The sequence below is a fragment of the Coregonus clupeaformis genome, chromosome 15 (genome assembly GCF_020615455.1).
Source record: "Coregonus clupeaformis isolate EN_2021a chromosome 15, ASM2061545v1, whole genome shotgun sequence".
NCBI classification, from domain to species: Eukaryota; Metazoa; Chordata; class Actinopteri; order Salmoniformes; family Salmonidae; genus Coregonus; species Coregonus clupeaformis.
Window position 1 is genome coordinate 57,680,739 of NC_059206.1, and position 25,288 is coordinate 57,706,026.

The 25,288-nt window shown below is 47.3% G+C and overlaps 1 protein-coding gene across 2 annotated transcripts in view; it reads left to right on the forward strand.

The window, feature by feature from the left end:
- LOC121582745 (collagen alpha-1(XXVII) chain A-like) overlaps positions 1–25,288 on the forward strand; it is a 388,342-nt gene that overhangs the window by 327,865 nt on the left and 35,189 nt on the right. For both annotated transcript variants that reach the window (XM_041898821.2, XM_041898822.2), the window contains exons 45-50: positions 7,319–7,372; positions 7,801–7,854; positions 17,829–17,936; positions 24,085–24,192; positions 24,475–24,582; positions 24,767–24,820. In XM_041898821.2, coding sequence (XP_041754755.1) covers positions 7,319–7,372; positions 7,801–7,854; positions 17,829–17,936; positions 24,085–24,192; positions 24,475–24,582; positions 24,767–24,820 — 486 coding nt within the window. The remainder of the gene's footprint in view (positions 1–7,318; positions 7,373–7,800; positions 7,855–17,828; positions 17,937–24,084; positions 24,193–24,474; positions 24,583–24,766; positions 24,821–25,288) is intronic.

The window sequence follows — 25,288 nt, forward strand, 5'->3', positions numbered from 1 at the left end:
CCCCCTTGACCTCACCCTAGCTAGCAGTGGGAGAATGCAGGACAGCGGAGGGAATGCATACAGGAGAACTCTCAGCCACGGTTGGTGCGCAAAGGCGTCCCTTCCCAGTGGCGGTTCGTCCTGTTCCCTCAGAGAGAACCACAGAGGACATTGCGCGTTCACGCGTGACGCGAATAGGTCCACCTCGGCTCTCCCGAATTGTTCCCAAATCTGGAGAACAATGTCTGGATGCAGACACCACTCGTCGTCTCGAGGACCCCCTCTTGACATGAGGTCTGCTCCTACGTTCAAGTAGCCCGGAATGTGTGCTGCTCTCAATGAGCGAAGGTGCTCGTGAGCCCACAGCCACAATTCCTCTGCCGCCCGATGGAGAGCAGGAGACCTGACTCCACCCTGGCGATTTATGTGGGCTACTGTGGTCCGGTTGTCTGACCAGACCAGCACATCGCGACCCCGAAGGGTAGACGCGAAGTGGGTCAGAACCAGTCGAACCGTTTCCAACTCCAGGAGGTTGATGTGACGACCTGATTGAGGCCACACACCTCCTATCGCTTGTGTCTGACATGTCCCTCCCCATCCCGTCAGGGACGCATCCGTGAATACTGGGATGTGAGAGGACACCTTTCCTATCGGGACTCCGTGCGTGAGAACGCGTGAGTTTCTCCAATAGTTTAGGTCTGCACTGAGCGAGAGGGGAACCACCACCAACCGATGACGTTGACGCAATGGGTCTAGTCTTAGTTGGGCGATCCATCGCTGCATCCTGCGCATGTGCAGGAGTCCCAGCGGAACCACAGAGTGGGCTGACGACATGAGACCCAAAAGTGACATGATCGACAGCGCCGTCACCGTGTGATTCGGACGACACTTCCTTAGGGCTAGCAACAAGGCTACTCTTCGGGGGTCCGAAAATCGAGCCCTCATCCTCACAGTGTCTAGCTGTATCCCCAGGTAGACAATCTGATGAGTGGGCCAGGGCGCGCTCTTTTTCCAATTCACAGCGAACCCCAGACTTGTGAGATGCATCACTGTCTGTGTTGTGTGAGTGATCGCCAGCTCTGCTGACGGGGCGAGAACCAGTAGGTCGTCCAGGTAGGCTAGTAGCCGTATTCCCTGACGACGCAACGGTTCCAATGCCGCCTCCACACACTTGGAAAATGTGCGAGGTGCCAGGGCGTACCCAAATGGCATCCTCGTGTATTCGTACGCCACCCCTTGAAAGGCTAACCGCAGAAACTTCCTGTGACGCGGCTGAACCGGCACATGAAAGTACGCGTCCTTTAGGTCTATGCTCGTACAAAAGTCCCCTCTCTGGACACATTCCAGCAGACGTTTTGTCGTTAGCATTCGGAAGGGCCGTTTGGTTATGCTCTCGTTGAGAATGCGTAAATCCAAAATCGGCCTCACTCCCCCGTCTTTTTGGGCACTAGGAAATAAGGCGAATATAGCCCTTTGTTCCTTTGCTCCCGGGGAACTACTGTCACCGCCTCCTTCGCCAAAAGTTCCGTAATCTCTGTCATCAGAGCGGCCACTTTGTCTGGCGTTTTCATCACCGTCTCCACCACTCCCCTGAACGGGGGTGGGGTCCGGTGGAATTGGAGAGCATAACCCTTCTGCAACGTCTGTTCTAGCCAGCGTGAGAGGGTGCAGCTTCTTCGCCACTGCCAGCAATGCAAAGAAAGTGGCTGGGCGCGAAGCTGTGGTGCATCCAGTAGGAAGGACCTGTATTCCTCTATGGCCCTTACCGCCACTGTTCCCCAACATTAAAGTGGTGGAACAGCCCAAGGTGGGCCTCCCGTGAAAGGGAGAGGAAATACGTTCTGAGAAAGAATGAGGAGTAGGGACATCGGTTAAACCCGTAACCGTCGTATTCCTGCCCTCCTTGAACGCATCGCGGGTCTGAATTGCGCTGACCGAGGCCACAGCCTGCGGCAGGGCACCATCCCCAGCAAGCGATTGCGTCATCTTAGGTGACTGCAATTCGCTTATCAGAGCCCCTTCACTACAGTACTCCTAGAAGTCTGTAGTATGAGGTCTCTATGAGGTAAAACAAGGCGGCGCCTTGATACCTTCTTAACTTTCACCTTCTGTGTGTGTTCAACTCTGCACCCCTGGTGGGGTTGAGTCACGCTCAGTGTGGTGAGTATTAGCACGTTCAAAGGGAAGTGGGGGCGCCGATACACTGGGCACCTTCGTGACCGTGTGTAATCGGGCCCTCCGTGAACGCAGCATGGGTCTGAATCGCACTAACCGAGACCTTAGTCTGCGATAGTGCGCCATCCCTCAACTAGCGGCTGCGTCATCATGTCTCCTGACTGAGACTGCAGCCTGCTATGAGAGGCACTCACTACAGTACTCCTTGGAGTCTGTAATGTGAGGTCTCTTTGAGATAAACCAAGACGGCGTCTAGGTATTATTCCTCCTTTCACCTCCTGTGTGCGTTCAGCTCTGCACCTCTGGTGGGCTGAACTACACTCAGTATGGTGAGCCTGGGCGCGTTCAGAAAAAGGTGGGGGCGCCGATACACTGGGCACCTTCGTGACCGTGGTAATCGGGCCCTTCTTGAACGCAGCATGGGTCTGGGTCGTACTAACAGAGACCTTAGTCTGTGATAGTGCGCCATCCCCAATGTGGTTATTATCAGCGCGTTCTGAGAGAAAACGGGGGCGCCGATACGTTGGTTACGCCCGTAACCGTAGTAATCAGGCCCTCCATGAACGCAGCACGGGTCTGAACTGCACTGACTGAGGCGTTAGCCTGAGACAGAGCGCCGTCCCGAATAGCGGTCGCGTCATCATGCCATCATCTGGCTGAGACTGCAGCCTGCTATGTGAGACACTCACTACAGCACTCCTAGGAGTCTGTAAAGTGAGGTCTTTATAAGGTACACTTAATACCTTTTATATACCTGCCTTATGTGTGCATTCAGCAACGCACCATGGTGGGCTGAGCTGCACTCATAGTGGTAAGAGAGAGAGCGAGAGTGAGGAAGGTCGAACGCTCTCGGATGTATTATGGAAAAGGGGCTCTTTTTTGACAGTGTCAAGTAGAGCCAACTCTTTATTACACACATCAACAAAAAACGTTCTCCTCCATACACTCAACGGTAGAGTGGGGGGGGACAGTGGGCTCGGTCACAGCAGGCGCTGTGCCGTCTTCCGTTCTCTCCCCCTCGCCTGTCATAAACGGCGTCTCTTCTGGCCGCCCTTCGGGTGATGCCAGGATGACGCTTTAATGACCTCTCTCGCCGGCACCTCTGGCGCTGCAGGGGGGGGGGCGAGGCCCGCTCCCTTGCTGCTGGAGGCCGCTATCTGACGCCAAGCTGTAGCGAGAGTAACGGCCGCCCTTCCTCATATCCACTTCCGGGTTGGAGGGAATGGGGGCAGCTTAATCTCCCGCTGTTTAGCAGCCCACTCAATGAGACCTGAGAATTCAGGCACAGAGAGGCTGTGGCGTCATCATCCAGGGATGTAATGACCTCACAATTTCCCGAAGGAAAAGGGGTGTTAAACATCTGGGTCAGTGTAATGAATTGTTCCAATAGAATATTCATTTCTTCCCCAATAGCCCTGTCATCTCCTGAGTCAGCGCCTTCAGATGATGCCTCAGAAGCTGAGACTAACACTGATAGCACATCCTCAAGAGGAATATCCTCCCTAAAAATGCCCAACGCTGCTTCCACTCCTTCAAAAAGGAGGGCGCATAGTGGGGGATTAATGAAGCTGTCCCTGGCGTGCTGTGTCCCTCAACCCACGAAACATATGTTGGGGGGGTCGACAGCCGCCAAGGGGAACAGCGACATTGAGCTCTGAAAAGAGCTTTTGTTAAATACTTACCCTATGCATAAGCTTGGTGTGCTCATTGTAGGATGACGTCGATGATCTGGAAAATCGACGGCGTTTTCTTCGTCCTGAGTCTTCTCTTCGTCTCTTCTTGGCTTCTTCAGTCTAGTCCAGTCGCTGAAGAAAAAGGGAGGCTGATTGAGGGGAGGCACCCCCTCTTATAGGGACACCTGTACTCCTATTGGCTGTAGGTGTGTGCATAATTTTGTCTCAGGCTGCTGCTGCCTTAGGGCAGAGGGTAAACCATTAGGAGCAGAGCTCCCCTATGGGGCGGAGCTCCACGATATAGAACTTATATTTCACCGAGTCGTGGCTGACGACATTGATAACATACAGCTGGCGGGATATACGCTACATCGGCAGGATAGAACGGCTGACTCCGGTAAGACAAGGGGTGGCGGTCTGTGTATATTTGTAAACAACAGCTGCTGCATAAAATCTAATACTAGGGAAGTCTCAAGGTTTTGCTCGCCTGAGGTAGAGTATCTCATGATAAGCTGTAGACCACACTATTTACCAAGAGAGTTTTCATCTATATTTTTTAGTTAGTATTTCGTATTTTGACTGTCAGCCTGTTTTTGGAGACTTATTTGCTCCGCCTGTCTTTTATCGTGATAAGTCCATTATTTTGTATCCTGGCTTCGGGACCACCAGTAAAGATCCTTGTTTCACCATCTCTGCCTACTGCCTACTGTCTATCCTGCCTCACACCAACCCTTACAGTTACTCCCTCTTCCGGGATGGCTACAAGGCCCTCCCCCGCCCTCCCTTTGGCAAATCAGATCACGACTCCAGCCTGCTCCTCCCTTCCTATAGGCAGAAACTCAAACAGGAAGTACCCCTGCTAAAGTCTATACAACGCTGGTCTGACCAATCGGAATCCGCGCTTCAAGATTGTTTTGATCACGGACTGTGGCCGAAGTGAGTAAGACATTGAAGCATGTTAACCCTCGCAAGGCTGCCGGCCCAGACGGCATCCCTAGCCGTGTCCTTAGAGCATGCGTAGACCAGCTGGCTGGAGTGTTTACGGACATATTTGATCTCTCCTTATCCCATTCTGCTGTCCCCATTTGCTTCAAGATGTCCACCATTGTTACTGTACCCAAAAAAGCAAAGTTAACTGAACTAAATGACTATCGCCCCTTAGCACTCACTTCTGTCATCATGAAGTGCTTTGAGAGGATAGTTAAGGATTATATCACCTCCACCTTACCTGACACCCTAGACCCACTTAATTTTGCATACCGCCCCAATAGATCCACAGACGATGCAATCGCCATCGCACTGCACACTGCCCTATCCCAAGAGGAATACCTATGTAAGAATGCTGTTCATTGACTATAGCTCAGCCTTCAACACCATAGTCCCCTCCAAGCTCGTGGCCCTGGGTCTGAACCCCACCCTGTGCAACTGGGTCCTGGACTTCCTGACGGGCCGCTCCCAGGTGGTGAAGTTAGGAAACAACACCTCCACTACACAGATCCTCAACACAGGGGCCCCACAATGGTGCGTGCTCAGCCCCCTCCTGTACTCCCTGTTCACCCATGACTGCGTGGCCATGCACGCCTCCAACTCAATCATCAAGTTTGCAGACGACACAGCAGTAGTAAGCCTGATTACCAACAATGACGAGACAGCCTACAGGGAGGAGGTGAGGGCCCTGGCGGAGTGGTGCCAGGAAAATAATCTCTCCCTCAACGTCAACAAAACGAAGGAGCTGATTGTGGACTTCATGAGACAGCAGAGGGAGCACGTCCCTATCCACATCAACGGGACCACAGTGGAGAAGGTGAAAAGCTTCAAGTACACATCATTGACAATCCCTAGCCACATCCTCAGCGCCTCTTCAACCTCAGGAGGCTGAAGAATTTTAGCTTGGCCCCTAAGACCCTCACAAACTTTTACAGACGCACAATTGAATGCATCCTGTCGGGCTGTATCACCGGCAGGTACGGCAACTGCACCGTCCGCAACCGCAGGGCTCTTCAGAGGGTGGTGCGGTCTGCCCAACGCATCACCGGGGGCACACTGCCTGTCCTCCAGGATACCTACAGCACCCGATGTCACAGGAAGGCCAAAAATATCATCAAGGACATCAACCACCTGAGCCACGGTGCATCAAAGCTGGGACCGAGAGACTGAAAAACAGCTTCTATCTCAAGGCCATCAGACTGTTAAATAGCCATCACTAGACGGCTTCCATCTGGTTACTCAACCCAGCACCTTAGAGGCTGCTGCCCTATGTACATAGACATGGAATCACTGGCCACTTTAATAATGGAACACTAGTCACTTTAATAATGTTTACATACTGCTTTACTCATTTCATGTGTATATACTGTATTCTACTGTATTTTAGTGAATGCCATTATGACATTGCTCATCCTAATATTTATATATTTCTTAATTCCATTCTTTTACTTTTAAATTTGTGTGTATTGTTGTGAATTGTTAGATACTACTGCACTGTTGGCGCTAGGAACACAAGCATTTCGCTACACCCGCAATAACATCTGCTAAATATGTGAATGTGACCAATAAAATGTGATTTGATTTGATTTGACTGTTGTACTCCAATTGTCTTGCTTAGACACCTTCAAATTATTGTCAAATTATTGTCATTATTGTCACATACTGTCACGCCCTGGCTTTGGGGACTCTTATATGTTGAGCCAGGGTGTTAGTTTATATGTGTAGTGTCTATGTTTTGTTTTCTATGTGTTCTATGTGTGTTTCTGTGTTGGCCGGGGTGGTTCCCAATCGGAGGCAGCTGTGTCTTGTTGGCTCTGATTGGGTGCCATACTTAGGCAGCCTGTTGTGCACTTGTCATTTGTGGGATCTTGTTCCGTGTAGGTTTGTGTTTATGACCGAGGACTTCACGTTTCGTTTTGTTGTTTTGTTATTGTTAATAGTACTCAATAAAAGATGTACGCATTTCACGCTGCGCCTTGGTCCGTTGCTTACGACGATCGTGACACATACACATATTCAGTCTGTTCCTATTTCTAATGCTCAAATTTCCAAATCAGGAACCTATGGTAAAGGTCAAAATAGATTCTATATAAATAAAAGGTATTTGAAACTGTTATTGATACAAATAAAATGTAATAACATTTTATTGGTCACATGTGCCGAATATAACAGGTGTTGACCTTGAAATCATTACTTACAAGCCCGTAACCAACAATGCAGTTAAGAAAAATAAGAGTTAAGAAAATATTGACTAAATAAACTAAAGTTTTAAAAAAGTAACAAAATAAAATAACAATAACGAGGCTATATACAGGGGGTACCGAGTCAATGTGCAGGGGTACAGGTTAGTCGAGGTAATTGAGGTAAAATGTACATCATGTCAATGTGTTAATGTCAGAAATCTAAATACACTATATTCATTGGTGCTTTAATAATGGTATACTTGTTGCTGTTCATCAAGTCTGTCTATCCTTTATCTGATGTTCACTGATCTGATGTCCTAGGGACATCCAGGACCTCGTGCACAACAAGGGCCCAAGGGATCCAAAGGAGATCAAGTAAGGATGTCAAACATTATCACCATATTTGTTGCACACACCTAAACATTGCATAGTCTTTGTGTTTGGGTGTGTCTGTGAGTGAAAATCTGAATGTATGCCTGTGTGCTGTCGTCTTTCTGCCACGTAAAGTTTGGCGTGTTGATCTGCTTTTCATTTCTCTTATGTCCAGAAGATCAGTTCAAATCTAAACATGTAGCCGTGTTTATTGTTCTATCTGTCAACATGTTACTGAACTGTGCAGATAGTGCACATTTATCCACATATGACCCTGACTCTTAACTATACACAACTCATACCGGGGCATTAGCCATTCTCATGCCATTTTGACAGGGCCTTTCGCCATTTCTATGTGAATTTAGTATTGTTGTTTTTTTTCAGTTTTTCTCTCTTTCTCTCTCTCGCTCTCTCTTTCATTCTCTGTTTAGGGTCAGAAAGGCAAACCGGGTCAGAGAGGAGAATCTGGAAGCAGAGGATCGCTGGTAAGGAGTAGATTTCTCTCTGGTCCTGTCTCTAGTCCATGGCTGATTATGTTATCAGCATTTTGTTTAGGCTACATTTCAGTCTTCATATATTAACATTTACAATTACGTCATTTAGCAGACGCTCTTATCCAGAGCGACTTACAAATTGGTGCATTCACCTTATAGCCAGTGGGATAACCACTTTACAATGTGTTTTTATTTTTTTGTTTTTTGTTTTTATATTTTTTATTATTATTATTATTATTATTATTATTATTATTATTATTATTATTATTATTTTTTTTTTTTGGGGGTGGTTTGGGGTAAGGGAGGGGTAGAAGGATTACTTTATCCTATCCCAGGTATTCCTTAAAGAGGTGGGGTTTCAAATGTCTCCGGAAGGTGGTGAGTGACTCCGCTGTCCTGGCGTCGTGAGGGAGCTTGTTCCACCATTGGGGTGCCAGAGCAGCGAACAGTTTTGACTGGGCTGAGCGGGAACTATGCTTCCGCAGAGGAAGGGGAGCCAGCAGGCCAGAGGTGGATGAACGCAATGCCCTCGTTTGGGTGTAGGGACTGATCAGAGCCTGAAGGTACGGAGGTGCCGTTCCCCTCACAGCTCCATAGGCAAGCACCATGGTCTTGTAACAGATGCGAGCTTCAACTGGAAGCCAGTGGAGTGTGCGGAGGAGGGGGTGACGTGAGAGAACTTGGGAAGGTTGAACACCAGACGGGGCTGCGGCATTCTGGATGAGTTGTAGGGGTTTAATGGCACAGGCAGGGAGCCCAGCCAACAGCGAGTTGCAGTAATCCAGACGGGAGATGACAAGTTGTCACGAGTTGCTAAGCCAGAACCCAGAAGCAGACCAGGACAAGGTAAGTTGAAACGAAGGTGAGTGTTTATTACAAATTCAAGAGTGATGCTGAATAATCCAGGGAACAGAGCGGGCGGCGTTGATTAGTTGTTGGGGGTGCAGTGGTTGATCCCATCCTGGGTCGGCAGCCGCCGACCACCAGGCAGAGGTTGGATGAAGGTTCCGGACGGGTGACTGCAGATGGAACAAAACGGGGTAAGTAAGCAACAAACCAACAAGGTGCAAAAACAACAAAACTAACGCTAGGCTCTAAGACTGATACTCTGGTAAACCTACTGTTCATGGCTAACGATCCGGCAGGGAATGGATGTTAGGCCAGAGCCTAAGAAGGGTGATGATCAGGACCAGGTGTGCAGATTGCTGATGGGATGCAGGTGCGGAATCAAGAGAGCTCCCCGGGAGCGTTCCCGAACCCTCGGGAAACTGGAGATCACGAACAGAAAAACTAGTCCACAGACAGGACCCGACTCAGACTGCCGGGATCGTTACAGTACCCCCCTCCGACGAACGCCACCGGGCGGACTCCCGGAGCGCCAGGATGGAGGCGGTAGAAGTCACGGATGAGGTCAGCATCTAGGATCTGTCGCCGCGGAATCCAACTCCTCTCTTCAGGACCATACCCCTCCCAGTCCACGAGATACTGGAAACCCCGGCCCCGCCCCGTCTGGAATCCATGATGCGTCGCACCGTGTAGGCAGGACCACCTCCGATCATGCGAGGAGGAGGAGGAGGAGGCGGAGGAGGCAACAGAGGACTGAGGAAAACAGGCTTGAGGCAGGAGACATGAAAGGTGGGATGGACTCTGAGCGTCCTCGGTAGTTTGAGTCGAACTGCCACTGGATTGATCACCTTCTCCACCACAAACGGACCAATGAACTTCGGTAACAACTTCCTAGACTCAGTCCGTAACGGAAGATCCCGTGTGGCCAACCAGACCCGATCTCCGATGGTATAGGTGGGAGCGGGGATCCGGCGACGATTCGCCTGGAGCTGATACGGTCCGAAACTCTAAGGAGTGCCTTTCTGGCCCGATGCCAGGTCCGGTGGCAACGACTGAATATGGGCCTGAACAGAAGGCACTGAGAGCTCCTTCTCCTGAGAAGGGAACAGGGGAGGTTGGTAGCCATACAGGCACTGGAAGGGAGACATCCCAGTGGCAGATGTAGGGAGAGTATTGTGGGCATACTCAACCCAAGGCAACTGAGAGACCCAGGAGGTGGGGTTGGAAGAGACCAGGCAGCGTAGCGTGGATTCCATCTTCTGGTTGGCTCTCTCCGCCTGACCATTGGATTGGGGGTGAAAACCAGATGTGAGACTGACTGTAGCTCCAATGGCCAAACAGAAGGACTTCCAGACAGCAGAGGTAAACTGAGGGCCACGGTCGGAAACGATATCACTGGGCAAACCGTGGACCCTGAAAACCTCCCTAACCAGGATCTCGGACGTCTCCGAGGCAGAGGGAAGCTTGGCAATTGGCACAAAGTGGGCGAACTTGCTGAATCTGTCCACGATAGTCAGAACGACCGTGTTCCCCTCAGAAGCGGGCAACCCAGTGACGAAGTCCAGGGCCAGATGCGACCATGGTCGCGGGGAATAGGAAGGGGGTGAAGTAGTCCAGAGCTGGGCCGATTGGTACTCTTATTCTGCGCACACACTGGACAGGCAGCAACAAAACCCCGAGTATCCTCGGCCATGGCAGGCCACCAAAAACGTCTGCGAAGAAACGCCATTGTCCGAGCCACGCCAGGGTGACAAGCCATCTTGCTGGCGTGGGACCATTTGAGGACAGCAGGACGAACCGACTCAGGCACAAACAACCGACCGGGTGGACCGTTACCGGGACCGGGCTGAGTCCGAAGGGCCGCCAGCACCTCCTCCTCAATCTTCCACATAACTGCTCCCACGACGCAGTTCCGGGGGAGAATTGTCTCGGTCTTGGACCCACTCTCCTCCGTCTTGGAGAACATCCGGGACAAGGCGTCCGCCTTGCCGTTCTTAGATCCAGGTCGGAACGTCAGGGAAAACTTGAATCGTCCGAAAAACAACGCCCACCTGGCCTGACGGGAGTTGAGACGTTTAGCCGATTGCACGTAAGCAAGATTCTTGTGGTCAGTCCAGACAATAAACGGTTGCTCCGCCTCCAACCAGTGACGCCACTCCTCCAAGGCAAGTTTCACCGCGAGAAGCTCCCGGTTACCCACATCGTAATTCCTCTCCGCAGGCGAAAGGCGACGAGTAGTAGGCGCAGGGATGGAGTTTACTGTCCGTGGAGCATCGCTGCGACAGGATGGCGCCAACTCCCACATCAGACGCGTCCACTTCAACGACGAACTGACGGGCCGTGTCCGGTTGAGAGAGAATCGGTGCGTTGGTGAATCGCCTCTTCAAATCCAGAAAAGCTCGATCCGCCTCCGGATTCCACTTGAAGGTCCTGATACTGGAAGTCAAGGCAGTTAACGGAGCGGCCACACGGCTGTAATCCCGGATGAATCTGCGGTAGAAATTCGCAAACCCCAAAAATCTCTGGAGCTGCAATCTCGTACCGGGCTGGGCCCATTCCAGAACCGCTCTAACCTTCTCCTGGTCCATCCTAATCTCTCCCCTGGAGATGATGTACCCGAGAAAGGATGTCGTGTGGGCGTGAAACTCGCACTTCTCGGCCTTCACGAACAGGCGATTCTCCAACAATCGCTGCAGAACCTGCCGGACATGCTGGACGTGGTCGGAAGGTTCCTTCGAGAAGATCAGAATGTCATCCAGGTAAACAAACACAAAGAGACCGATCATATCTCTCAGGACGTCGTTCACCATACTCTGGAATACCGCTGGAGCATTGGTCAGTCCAAACGGCATCACCTGATACCGAAGTGACCCATCGGTGTATTGAAACCCGTCAACCACTCGTCCCCCTCTCTGATCCGGACCATGTGATACGCATTGCGTAGGTCTAGCTTGGTGAACACCGTAGCCCCCTGTAAGGAGTCGAAGGCAGAACTCATCAAGGGCAGGGGGATACTTGTTCTTGACCGTGATGTCATTCAACCCCCGATAATCAATACACGGTCGAAGAGAGCCATCCTTCTTACCCACAAAGAAGAATCCTGCCCCCAGGGGGTGATGACGAGGGACCGAACGAGACCAGCAGCTAGGGACTCCTTGATGTAGGTCTCCAAAGCCTCACGTTCAGGTCGGGAGATACTGTATAACCTTCCCTTGGGGTAGACAGCTCCAGGGAACAGGTTGATGGCACAATCATATGGTCGGTGGGGGAGGGAGTGACAGAGCCTTCTGCTTACTGAAAACTTCCCCCAAATCGTGATATGTCTCGGGAACCAGGGACAAATCTGGGGGTTTAGCCTCAATCACCTGACTGGGAACCGAATGGGGGCAGGCAGTCTTGAGACAGTTAGCATGACAATCAAGGCTCCAACTCGTTACCTTGCCCGTCACCCAATCGAACGTGGGATTGTGTTCCTTCAGCCAGGGGTATCCAAGGACCAGAGGAACATGGGAAGACGGCAGAATGAAGAATGAAATCATCTCAGAATGATTCCCCGACAACCGCATCTTAACCGGTTCAGTCCTCATCGTGATACGTGCCAGACTACTGCCGTCCAGAGTGGTAGCTTCAATGGCTTCCGGCAATTGCTCCTTGGAAAGCCCCAGCTGTTCCACCAACTCGGCATCTAGAAAGCTTCCATCGGCACCTGAATCGATAAAAGCGTTAATCGCTAAGCTCTGATTCCTGTTCATAAGGGTAGCCGGGAAACGGGGTCTGACAGAGGTATTGAGAGGTCGAAACTGGCTCGCTAAAAGTCCTCCCAACTTTAGCGAGCCGCGCAGTTTGACGACCCGACTGGAACCTGAGAAGCTGATCGGTTGGACGGAACCCATTGCTTCTCCCTCCTTCGCTCTCGGACTCGATTATCCACCCGAATAGACAAGGCTACCAAGCTGTCCAGGTCACTAGGCTCGGATAGGAGATCAACTCATCCTTGAGCTGCTCCGACAGACCCTGGTAAAAGGCCGCTTGCAGAGCCTCCTCATTCCACCCACTCTCCACAGCCAACGTCTTGAACTTGATCACGAAGTCGGCCACGCTGCGAGTTCCTTGGCGAAGCGAAAACAGGCGCCTAGCTGCGTCCCTCCCTCGGACGGAATGGTCGAAGAGCTTCCTCATCTCGGCCGTGAACCCCTGGTATGAAGCCATGCAGGGATCCTGTCGTTCCCAAACGGCTGAAGCCCACTCCAGCGCTCGACCACGCAGCAACTCAATCACAAAGGCTATCCTAGCCTTGTCTGTGGCATAAGAGTAGGGCTGTAGATCGAACACTAATCCACACTGCATAAGGAAGGAACGGCATCTTCCCAGCTCCCCCTCATATTTATCCGGCGTCGGAACCTTGGGCTCACGGAAGGACACAGCTTCAGAAGCGGCAGGCGAGATGGGTGAAACCGGTAGTGGATCCTCCACCGGACACTTGCGTTGGTTCTGGACCTCCGTCAGACCGGTAGAAAGGTTCCGAACTGACAACGCGATCTCCTGTAGTACCGTGCTATGATGGCCCAACACCTTCTCCTGCTGGGTAATGGCATGGCGAACAGAGTCCAGGTCCGCTGGGTTCATTACTGGCCGGATCGTTCTGTCACGAGTTGCTAAGCCAGAACCCAGAAGCAGACCAGGACAAGGTAAGTTGAAACGAAGGTGAGTGTTTATTACAAATTCAAGAGTGATGCTGAATAATCCAGGGAACAGAGCGGGCGGCGTTGATTAGTTGTTGGGGGTGCAGTGGTTGATCCCATCCTGGGTCGGCAGCCGCCGACCACCAGGCAGAGGTTGGATGAAGGTTCGGACGGGTGACTGCAGATGGAACAAAACGGGGTAAGTAAGCAACAAACCAACAAGGTGCAAAAACAACAAAACTAACGCTAGGCTCTAAGACTGATACTCTGGTAAACCTACTGTTCATGGCTAACGATCCGGCAGGGAATGGATGTTAGGCCAGAGCCTAAGAAGGGTGATGATCAGGACCAGGTGTGCAGATTGCTGATGGGATGCAGGTGCGGAATCAAGAGAGCTCCCCGGAGCGTTCCCGAACCCTCGGGAAACTGGAGATCACGAACAGAAAAACTAGTCCACAGACAGGACCCGACTCAGACTGCCGGGATCGTTACACAAGTGCCTGGATTAGGACCTGTGCCGCTTCCTGTGTAAGGCAGGGTCGTACTCTCTGAATGTTGTAGAGCATGAACCTACAGGATTGGGTCACCGCCTTGATGTTAGCGGAGAACGACAGGGTGTTGTCCAGGGTCACGCCAAGGCTCTTCGCACTCTGGGAGGAGGACACAACGGAGTTGTCAACCGTGATGGCGAGATCATGGAACAGGCAGTCCTTCCCCGGGAGGAAGAGCAGCTCCGTCTTGCCAAGGTTCAGCTTGAGGTGGTGATCCATCATCCATACTGATATGTCTGCCAGACATGCAGAGATGCGATTCGCCACCTGGTTATCAGAAGGGGGAAAGGAGAAGATTAGTTGTGTGTCGTCAGCGTAGCAATGATAGGAGAGGCCATGTGAGGATATGACAGAGCCAAGTGACTTGGTGTATAGCGAGAATAGGAGAGGGCCTAGAACTGAGCCCTGGGGGACACCAGTGGTGAGAGCACGTGGTGCGGAGACAGCTTCTCGCCACGCCACTTGGTAGGAGCGACCGGTCAGGTAGGACGCAATCCAAGAGTGAGCCGCGCCGGAGATGCCCAGCTCGGAGAGGGTGGAGAGGAGGATCTGATGGATGATATATCACAGCATGCTGGATTTCGGCTAATGGTTGGACATGACCTCATGTTTTCTAAAGGTTTTCATGGCTGATCTTCAAAACTTGAGTGGAACAAAAACAGCATAGACAGAACTGTCATAGACTATCATAGAGAGAAACGGGTTTGTTTGCTAAAGTTCAAATCAGAGTTTGGTTGTGCATCTCACCTTGATTTCAATTGCACTGTTTGTCAGACATCACTTATGTAGCATCATATTTTTTAAAACCAACTTATGAGCGGGTTTTAGAAGATATAAATCATAATGTATCAAGGAATATAAGCAACATTCTTTACACATTAGCATATTATTATACAACATTAACTTAATACACCATATGACAATTATTTAGCCTAAGCCTACTTTGACATAGGCCTAATGCAAAAACAATTTTAAAAGACTTGCACCCTACAAAGGCCTAGATTCAATCAGTTCAGCGTTAACCCGTGATAACCGACACCTGCATAGCAGATCATTGTTTTTATTTAGGCAGTATGTCAGAGGTGTAAATGCGTTGGAGCTGTCAAATTGGTGAGTGGCTGCTCTTGTGGTCATTGCCACTAAGCCACAACCAACTCGCGTTAGAAGTTCAGAACAAGAAAGTGTAAGGTATATAGAAATAATTACACTCAAATTTAAAATCATTAAACAAAAACATTTGGATTTCTATCAGCCTAATTGAGGTGTAGATTACATCTCACATTCCTGTGTTCGAACTTGTAGACAAGGCTGTATGGGAATTCTACTAATGCGACTCTGTGCAGCCAATGGCAATGTCCGCTTTAGGTATAATGCCGAGATGTGGGTTTGACAGCTATAATGCAGTTCTGGCAAGCGTGTGTTGTCTAGTGGGAATCTGATTGAATCTAGCCCTTAGTCTTATACTCAGCTGTGCCATACCATTCAATTTTGGTGACAGATTTTCTAGATAATCGTGTTTTCTAAAGGTTTTCATGGCTGATCTTCAAAACCTGAGTGGAACAAAAACAGCATAGACAGAACTGTCATAGAGAGAAACTGGTTTGTTTGCTAAAGTTCAAATCAGAGTTTAGTTGTGCATCTCACCTTGATTTCAATTGCACTGTTTGTCAGACGTCACTTACAGTGGGGAGAACAAGTATTTGATACACTGCCGATTTTGCAGGTTTTCCTACTTACAAAGCATGTAGAGGTCTGCAATTTTTTATCATAGGTACACTTCAACTGTGAGAGACGGAATCTAAAACAAAAATCCAGAAAATCACATTGTATGATTTTTAAGTAATTAATTTGAATTTTATTGCATGACATAAGTATTTGATCACCTACCAATCAGTAAGAATTCCGTCTCTCACAGACCTGTTAGTTTTTCTTTAAGAAGCCCTCCTGTTCTCCACTCATTACCTGTATTAACTGCACCTGTTTGAACTCGTTACCTGTATAAAAGACACCTGTCCACACACTCAATCAAACAGACTCCAACCTCTCCACAATGGCCAAGCCAAGAGAGATGTGTAAGGACATCAGGGATACAATTGTAGACCTGCACAAGGCTGGGATGGGCTACAGGACAATAGGCAAGCAGCTTGGTGAGAAGGCAACAACTGTTGGCGCAATTATTAGAAAATGGAAGAAGTTCAAGATGACGGTCAATCACCCTCGGTCTGGGGCTCCATGCAAGATCTCACCTCGTGGGGCATCAATGATCATGAGGAAGGTGAGGGATCAGCCCAGAACTACACGGCAGGACCTAGTCAATGACCTGAAGAGAGCTGGGACCACAGTCTCAAAGAAAACCATTAGTAACACACTACGCCGTCATGGATTAAAATCCTGTAGCGCATGCAAGGTCCCCCTGCTCAAGCCAGCGCATGTCCAGGCCCATCTGAAGTTTGCCAATGACCATCTGGATGATCCAGAGGAGGAATGGGAGAAGGTCATGTGGTCTGATGAGACAAAAATAGAGCTTTTTGGTCTAAACTCCACTCGCCGTGTTTGGAGGAAGAAGAAGGATGAGTACAACCCCAAGAACACCATCCCAACCGTGAAGAATGGAGGTGGAAACATCATTCTTTGGGGATGCTTTTCTGCAAAGGGGACAGGACAACTGTACCGTATTGAGGGGAGGATGGATGGGGCCATGTATCGCGAGATCTTGGCCAACAACCTCCTTCCCTCAGTAAGAGCATTGAAGATGGGTCGTGGCTGGGTCTTCCAGCATGACAACGACCCGAAACACACAGCCAGGGCAACTAAGGAGTGGCTCCATAAGAAGCATCTCAAGGTCCTGGAGTGGCCTAGCCAGTCTCCAGACCTGAACTCAATAGAAAATCTTTGGAGGGAGCTAAAAGTCTGTATTGCCCAGCGACAGCCCCGAAACCTGAAGAATCTGGAGAAGGTCTGTATGGAGGAGTGGGCCAAAATCCCTGCTGCAGTGTGTGCAAACCTGGTCAAGACCTACAGGAAACGTATGATCTCTGTAATTGCAAACAAAGGTTTCTGTACCAAATATTAAGTTCTGCTTTTCTGATGTATCAAATACTTATGTCATGCAATAAAATGCAAATTAATTACTTAAAAATCATACAATGTGATTTTCTGGATTTTTGTTTTAGATTCCGTCTCTCACAGTTGAAGTGTACCTATGATAAAAATTACAGACCTCTACATGCTTTGTAAGTAGGAAAACCTGCAAAATCGGCAGTGTATCAAATACTTGTTCTCCCCACTGTATGTAGCATCAGCTGAGGGGTTTCATTCCTAAACGCTATGTCCACCATTTTTTCACATTTGTGTTTTTTCATCAGAAATGAATGCTTAGGAGTCCTTTATGTGGGTGTAAAATTGTCCTGTTCTCAGATTTTTCATTAATAGTTTTTAGATATATATATATCACAACCACACAACTACTATATACATTTACATTTACATTTTAGTCATTTAGCAGACGCTCTTATCCAGAGCGACTTATATCCATTGATTAGCTGGAATGGAACATTCATATCCTGTATATTTTGCAAACTGATCTTATGTTACTGTATTGATACATTTTTTAAATATTTCTTTGTATCAGATGTATCATTTGTACAGTTCTTTATTAAAAATGAAATTATTTTTCACATTTGACTGTGTAAAACCTTGCAGTGCTGTACTAAACCTGGTTACATTGATAGTCAGCCATATTAATTATAAGATTCCTGTGATATGTGAGAAAGATACAACACCAGCTCACACCAAAAACTTGACAGGGAATACTCACACATTTGGTGCTGATGGCTCGTCCTTTTTCTTTATCCTTCTTCCTTCTTTTGTCTTTCTTCTTCCTCAGGGTGTGGTTGGTCTCCATGGCCTGAGAGGCGTGGTGGGGCGAGAGGGGCTGGAGGGCGTGCCAGGTGTAGACGGAGTCTCAGGGAAGGACGGGTCCAAAGGCATGCCAGTGAGTAGAGCATGTGGAGAGAGAGTGCCTTACCACTTGTGGAAATTTTGGTAAGGGCAGCACATTATAAATTTACAACAATTCACGAAATTCAAATTCGTAGGTGTCTATGGTAAAGCAATGTGCTAGTCATGATTAAGAAGACTGTACCTAACTTAGAACCAATTATAACAATGCACTGTAATAAAGCAATGTTATACCGTGTAGTAAAGCAAAATTACACATTCATATTGCCAAAGAAAAATGGTTGAACAATTCACCAAGACACAATAAAAACATTTGGGAACATTTATGAGAATTTGTAAGTAATTAGACAACTATTAACTTAATTAACTAGTTGAATCATGATGGCCGAAATAAATAATACGAACTAGATGGTAACTTTACAAGTAAAGTTGTGGGGGTCTTTAAAAGTATTTTTGTGGTAGTGGAAGACGTTTAAAAAGTTGTACTTTAATTATACTATTTGAATAGTGAAATAATTTCAAATGGCCATCGATAGTCAGTTGTGGTCAGTAGTTTTGGACAGTAGTTGCTGTCAGTAGTAGTGGTCAGTAGTTGTGTGGTTGTGGTCAGTAGTTGTGTGGTCAGTAGTTGTGTGGTTGTGGTCAGTAGTTGTGTGGTCAGTAGTTGAGTGGCTCAGTAGTTGTGGTCAGTAGTTGTGTGGTTGTGGTCAGTAGTTGTGTGGTCAGTAGTTGTGTGGTTGTGGTCAGTAGGTGTGTGGTCAGTAGTTGGGTGGTTGTGGTTAGTATTTGTGGTCAGTAGTTGTGGTTAGTATTTGTGTGGTTGTGGTCAGTAGGTTAGGTCAGTAGTTGTGGTCAGTAGTTGTGTGGTCAGTAGTTGTGGTCATTAGTTTTGTCTTTGTGATCAGTAGTTGTGGTCAGTAGTTGGGTGGTTGTGGTTAGCATTTGTGGTCAGTAGTTGTGGTTAGTAGTTGTGTGGTTGTGGTCATTAGGTTAGGTCAGTAGTTGTGGTCAGTAGTTGTGTGGTCAGTAGTTGTGGTCATTAGTTTTGTCTTTGTGATCAGTAGTTGTGGTCAGTAGTTGTGGTCAGTAGTGGTCAGTAGTTTTAGTAAGACGGTTGTGTGGTTCAGTAGTTGTGTGGTTGTGGTCAGTAGTTGTGTAGTTCAGTAGTTGTGGCCAGTAGTTGTGTGGTTGTGATCAGTAGTTGTAGTTAGTAGTTGTGGTCAGTAGTCGTCAGTCATTTTGTGGTCAGTAGTTGTGGTTCAGTAGTTCTGAGCAGTAGTTGTGTGGGCAGTAGTTGTGTGGTTGTATGGTTATGGTCAGTAGTTGTGGTCAGTAGTTGTATGGTCAGCTGTTGTGGTCAGTAGTTGACTTTTTCAGTAGTTGTGTGGTCAACAGTTGTGGTGTTGTGTGGTCAGTAGTTTTGTTCAGTGGTTGTGGTCAGTAGTTGTGTGGTCAGTTGTTGTGTGCTCAATAGTTATGTGGTTGTGGTCAGTAGTTGTGTGGTTCAGTAGTTTTGTGGTCACTATTTGTGTGGTTGTGGTCAGTAGTCGTGTGGTTGTGGTTAATAGTTGTGGTCAGGAGTTGTATGGTCAGCTGTTGTGGTCAGTAGTTGACTTTTTCAGTAGTTGTGTGGTCAACAGTTGTGGTGTTGTGTGGTCAGTAGTTTTGTTCAGTGGTTGTGGTCAGTAGTTGTGTGGTCAGTTGTTGTGTGCTCAATAGTTATGTGGTTGTGGTCAGTAGTTGTGTGGTTCAGTAGTTTTGTGGTCACTATTTGTGTGGTTGTGGTCAGTAGTCGTGTGGTTGTGGTTAGTAGTTGTGGTCAGGAGTTGTGTTCAGTAGTTGTGTGGTTGTGGTCAGTAGTTGTGTGGTTCAGTAGTTGTGTGGTTGTGGTCAGTAGTTGTCTTTTTCAGTAGTTGTGTGGTCAATAGTTGTGTTGTTGTGGTCAGTAGTTGTGTGGTTGTGGTTAGTAGTTGTGGTCAGGAGTTGTGTTCAGTAGTTGTGTGGTTGTGGTCAGTAGTTGTGTGGTCAGTTGTTGTGTGGCTGTGGTCAGTAGTTGTCTTTGTCAGTAGTTGTGTGTCAATAGTTGTGTGGTTGTGGTCAGTAGTTGTGTGGTTAGTAGTCTTGTGTTCACTATTTGTGTGGTTGTGGTCAGTAGTTGTGTGGTTCAGTAGTTGTGTGGTTCAGTAGTTGTGTGGTCAGTAGGTGTGGTCATTAGTTGTATGGTTATGGTCAGTAGTTGTGGTCAGTAGTTGTGTGGTCAGCTGTTGTGGTCAGTAGTTGACTTTTTCAGTAGTTGTGTGGTCAACAGTTGTGGTGTTGTGTGGTCAGTAGTTTTGTTCAGTAGTTGTGTGGTTGTGGTCAGTAGTTGTGTGGTTCAGTAGTTGTGTGGTTGTGGTCAGTAGTTGTCTTTTTCAGTAGTTATGTGGTCAATAGTTGTGTTGTTGTGGTCAGTAGTTGTGTGGTTGTGGTTAGTAGTTGTGGTCAGGAGTTGTGTTCAGTAGTTGTGTGGTTGTGGTCAGTAGTTGTGTGGTCAGTTGTTGTGTGGTTGTGGTCAGTAGTTGTCTTTTTCAGTAGTTGCCTGGTCAATAGTAGTGTTAATGGGGTCAGTAGTTGTGTGGTCAGTAGTTTTGTTCAGTGGTTGTGGTCAGTATTTGTGTGGTCAGTTGTTGTGTGGCTGTGGTCAGTAGTTGTCTTTGTCAGTAGTTGTGTGTCAATAGTTGTGTGGTTGTGGTCAGTAGTTGTGTGGTTAGTAGTCTTCTGGTCACTATTTGTGTGGTTGTGGTCAGTAGTTGTGTGGTTGTGGTCAGGAGTTGTGGTCAGTAGTTGTGGTCAGTAGTTGTGGTAATTGTGTTGTGGTCAGTAGTTGTGTGGTCAGTAGTTGTGGTCAGTAGTTGTGGTCAGTAGTTATGGTCAGTAGGTGTGGTCAGTAGTTGTGTTGTGGTCAGTAGTTGTGGACAGGAGTTGTGTAGTCAGTAGCTGTGTAGTTGTTGTCAGTAGTTGTGTGGTTGTGGTCAGTAATTGTGGTCAGTAGTTGTGGTCTGTAGTTGTGTTGTAGTGAGTAGTTGTGGTTGTGGTCAGTAGTTATCTTTTTCAGTAATTGCTAGGTCAATAGTTGTGTGGATGTGTTGTCTGTAGTTTTGTTCAGTGGTTGTGGTCAGTAGTTGTTTGGTCAGTTGTTGTGTGGTTGTAGTCAGTACTTGTCTTTGTCAGTAGTTGTGTGGTCAATAGTTGTGTGTTTGTGGTCAGTAGTTGTGTTGTAGTGAGTAGTTGTGGTTGTGGTCAGTAGTTATCTTTTTCAGTAATTGCGAGGTCAATAGTTGTGTGGTTGTGTTGTCTGTAGTTATGTGGTTATGGTCAGTAGTTGTGGTCAGGAGTTTTGTTCAGTGGTTGTGGTCAGATGATGTGTGGTTCAGTGGTTGTGGTGAGTAGTTGTCTTTTTCAGTAGTTGTGGAGTCAATAGTTGTGTTGTGTGGTCAGTAGTTTTGTTCAGTGGTTGTGGTCAGTAGTTGTTTGGTCAGTTGATGTGTGGTGGTGGTCAGTACTTGTCTTTGTCAGTAGTTGTGTGGTCAATAGTTGTGTGTTTGTGGTCAGTAGTTGTGTTGTTCAGTAGTTGTGTGGTCACTATTTGCGTGGTTGTGGTCAGTAGTTGTGTGGTTCTTCTCAGTAGTTGAGGTCAAGAGTTATGTGGTTGTGGTTAGGAGTTGTGGTCAGGAGTTGTAGTCAGTAGTTGTGGTGTGGTCAGTAGTTGTGGTCAGTAGTTGTGTGGTTAGTAGCTGTGTGGTTGTGGTCAGTAGTTCTGGGGTTGTGGTCTGTTGTAGTGATGTTGTAGTGAGTAGTTGTTGTCAGTAGTTGTGTGGTCAGTTGTTGTTTGGTTGTGGCCAGTAGTTGTCTTTTTCAGTAGTTGTAGTAGCTGACATGTATAGTGTTGAGTCATATGCATACATAGACATACTGGCTTTACTCAAGGCCAATGGCATGTCGTTAGTAAATATTGAAAAAAGTAAGGGGCCTAGACAGCTGCCCTGGGGAATTCCTGATTCTACCTGGATTATGTTGGAGAGACTTCCATTAAAGAACACCCTCTGTGTTAGACAGGTAACTCTTTCTCCACAATAGAGGAGGGGGTGTAAAGCCATAACAAATATGTTTTTCCATCAGCAGACTATGATGGATAATGTCAAAAGCTGCACTGAAGTCTAATAAAACAGCTCCCACAATATTTTTATTATCAATTTCTCTCAACCAATCATCAGTCATTTGTGTAAGTGCTTGTTGAATGTCCTTCCCTACACTTACCTATAAACAATTTCAAAGATTTTGTTGAGTTACAGTTCATATAAGGAAATCAGTCAATTTGTATAAATTCATTAGTCCCTAATCTATGGATTTCACATGACTGGGCAAGGGCGCAGCTAGGGATGGGCCTGGGATGGCATAGGCCCACCAACTTGGGAGCCAGGCCAACCCACTGGGAAGCCAGGCCCAGCCAATCAGAATGAGTTTTTCCACACAAAAGGGCTTTATTACAGACAGAAATACCCCTCTGCACCCCCCTTATTGTGCATATGGATCATTTCTGGGATCTTTTATTTCAGCTCATGAAACATGGGACCAGCACTTTACATGTTGCGTTTATATTTTTGTTCAGTGTACTTTTGCTTCCCTCCAGGCCTGAGGGCACACACTTTCTAGTAGGCTTAGATTGACGATATCGCATATAAGAGTGGCAATATCGTCCGCTATTATCCTCAGTAATATTCCATCCAAGTTGTCAGACTACGGTGCCTTGTCAGACGAGCTAAATGCCTTTTATGCTCGCTTTGAGGCTCCCCAGTGGGTGCGCCTGGCTCCCAAGTGGGTGGGTTTATGCCCTCCCAGGCCCACCCATGGCTGCACCCCTACCCAGTCATGTGAAATCCATAGATTAGGGAATAATGAATTTATTTGAATTGACTGATTTCCTTATATGAACTGACTCAGTCAAATTGTTGAAGTTGTTTCATGTTGCGTTTATATTTTTGTTCAGTATAGAAAGTTGATGGGTTACTAAAACAGATTTATCTACTGATTGGTGACACTATTCCTATTATTTTCTGATTTGAAAAGCAGGGATGGCGAGGAAGATTTCATACGCTCTAAGTTTTTGTCTGACATGTTGGGGGAGTGGTCAAAAACGGCAGTTGTTTGGAAAAAGTTGGGACAAAATGTGTTAACGCAGTTACTAAAACAGCTGTATCATTAGAGCCATAGTGGATATTTTGGTTCCGTAGCCAGATTTGAATAGCAGAGAAGTAGACGAAGATGTCAGACCCTCTAACTTTTTGTCGAACTTGTTGGGGAAGTGGTCAAAACATCCAAAAAGTTACAGAAGATGTTGTTGATGCGGTTACCAAAACAGCTGTATTGTTAGATCCGTATCGGATATTTCTGTTATTATTTCAAATTTGAATAGCAGACAAGTAGACCAAGATGTCATACCCTCTAACTTTTTGTCTAAGTTATTAGAAAAGTGGTCAAAGTAGCTGATTTGTGTCAAAAGTTGTATTATAAACTGGGTGGTTCGAGCCCTGAATGCTGATTGGCTGACAGCCATGGTATATCAGACCGCATACCATGCGTATGACAAAACATGTATTTTTACTGCTCTAATTACATTGGTAAACAGTTTATAATAGCAATAAGGCACCTTGGGGGTTTGTGATATATGGCCAATATACCACGGCTAAGGGCTGTGTCCAGGCAATCCGCGTTGCGTCATGCATAAGAACAGCCATTAGCTGTGCTATATTGGCCATATACCACACCTCCTCGGACCTTATTGCTTAATTGTTGCATTATCAGTGAATGGAAGTTGGAAATGATGATGTCACAATGGGGAGCTTTAGAATGTTGAGGAACTGCCATGAAAATAAGGACAAAAAAAAGTATAAAAATATATCAAAAAGTTATATACAAGCAACTCAAGCGAGACCATTCTCCACGTTTTAAAGTTTGAACGGCATTTCTAGCTTAAACGGTGTAAGAGGAGTAGCGTGCTAAAGAATAATAATAAGAAGAAGCAGTATGTCGAAGATGGAAGCTGGGGCTCCTGCTTCGCATTCTCCACAATAAGAATACCCAATGAATAATAATGATAAACAGGACAATACAGTACAAAAAATATACTCTCTCTCTCTCTGTAGGGCGAGCATGGTGACGATGGTGAGTTCGGTCTCCCTGGCATAGCTGGTTACCGTGGAAAAGTGGGCGGGCCGGGACTGCCGGGCGATCAGGGAACCTTCGGACCAAAGGTAAGAGAGATGGAAATGGTGTATTTGAGTGTATGGAGGAAGGGTTTTCATCACGGTGTAAACATAGGCTAAGGATAAGTGAATGACAATTCCAATTCAATAATTGTAAAATGGTCATTAAATCCTTTTCGATTCATCCCCTGAATTAAAATGTAATTAAGCCCAACTTAAAGAATGTCTTGATTCTAGAAACATTACTGGAACGTTATTGTTGAGTAATAGGCACCTACTCCATACTACTATTCTTCATGTCAGTTGGCTCTATGTGATTTCTTCCCCCAGGGTGAAAGGGGCCTCCAAGGCCAGGCAGGACCCTCGGGGAAGAGAGGCTTTAAGGGTGGGATGGGACTGCCAGGGCCACAGGGGGACCAGGGGCCCAAAGGACAACCTGTAAGTTTCAGCCACCTCACAACAGTTATATAGATCAATATTGACATTGATGATACTGGTAATGCTCACATAGCATGGTTCCTGTAATAGGTTTCTTCTCTTTTCTGATGTAGGTCTATTGATGGATGTTGTTGCCCCCCATTGTTGGGGCCACATCTTAACTGGTGTTTTTGCTCTGTTTCAGGGCGATACAGGAGAACCAGGTTTTCCAGGAATACTGGGAGTTTTTGGACCAACGGTGGGTTCATACACACATGCACATGTCAGGCAGCTGAGGGGTATATGTAATGTAGCCGAACTACACCACCTATGTGTGGTTATGAGCCCTAGGAACACAGATAAGTTAGAATAAGACAGGGGTCTTTTCTTGGCAGGGACAGCAGTGAAACAATTACCAAGGAGGAGATCGAGACTGGAGTAGAATACAAATACTTATTTTATTCCAGAAATGCACCAATAAAAAAGTCCTTAATAATGTTCAGGAAAAAAGTTGAGTTAGCAAAAAACAGTGTCCTTCCACCGCCAGTAGATGGCGACCTCGTACCACACAGTCCAGTTCAGATCTTAAAATAGCTAGGTGGGACAACCACATAAAGTGAGCTCCAAAAGTATTGGGACAGTGACACGTTTCGTTGCTTTGGCTCTGTACTCCAGCACTTAGGATTTGAAATGATACAATGATTGAGGTTAAAGTGCAGACTGTCAT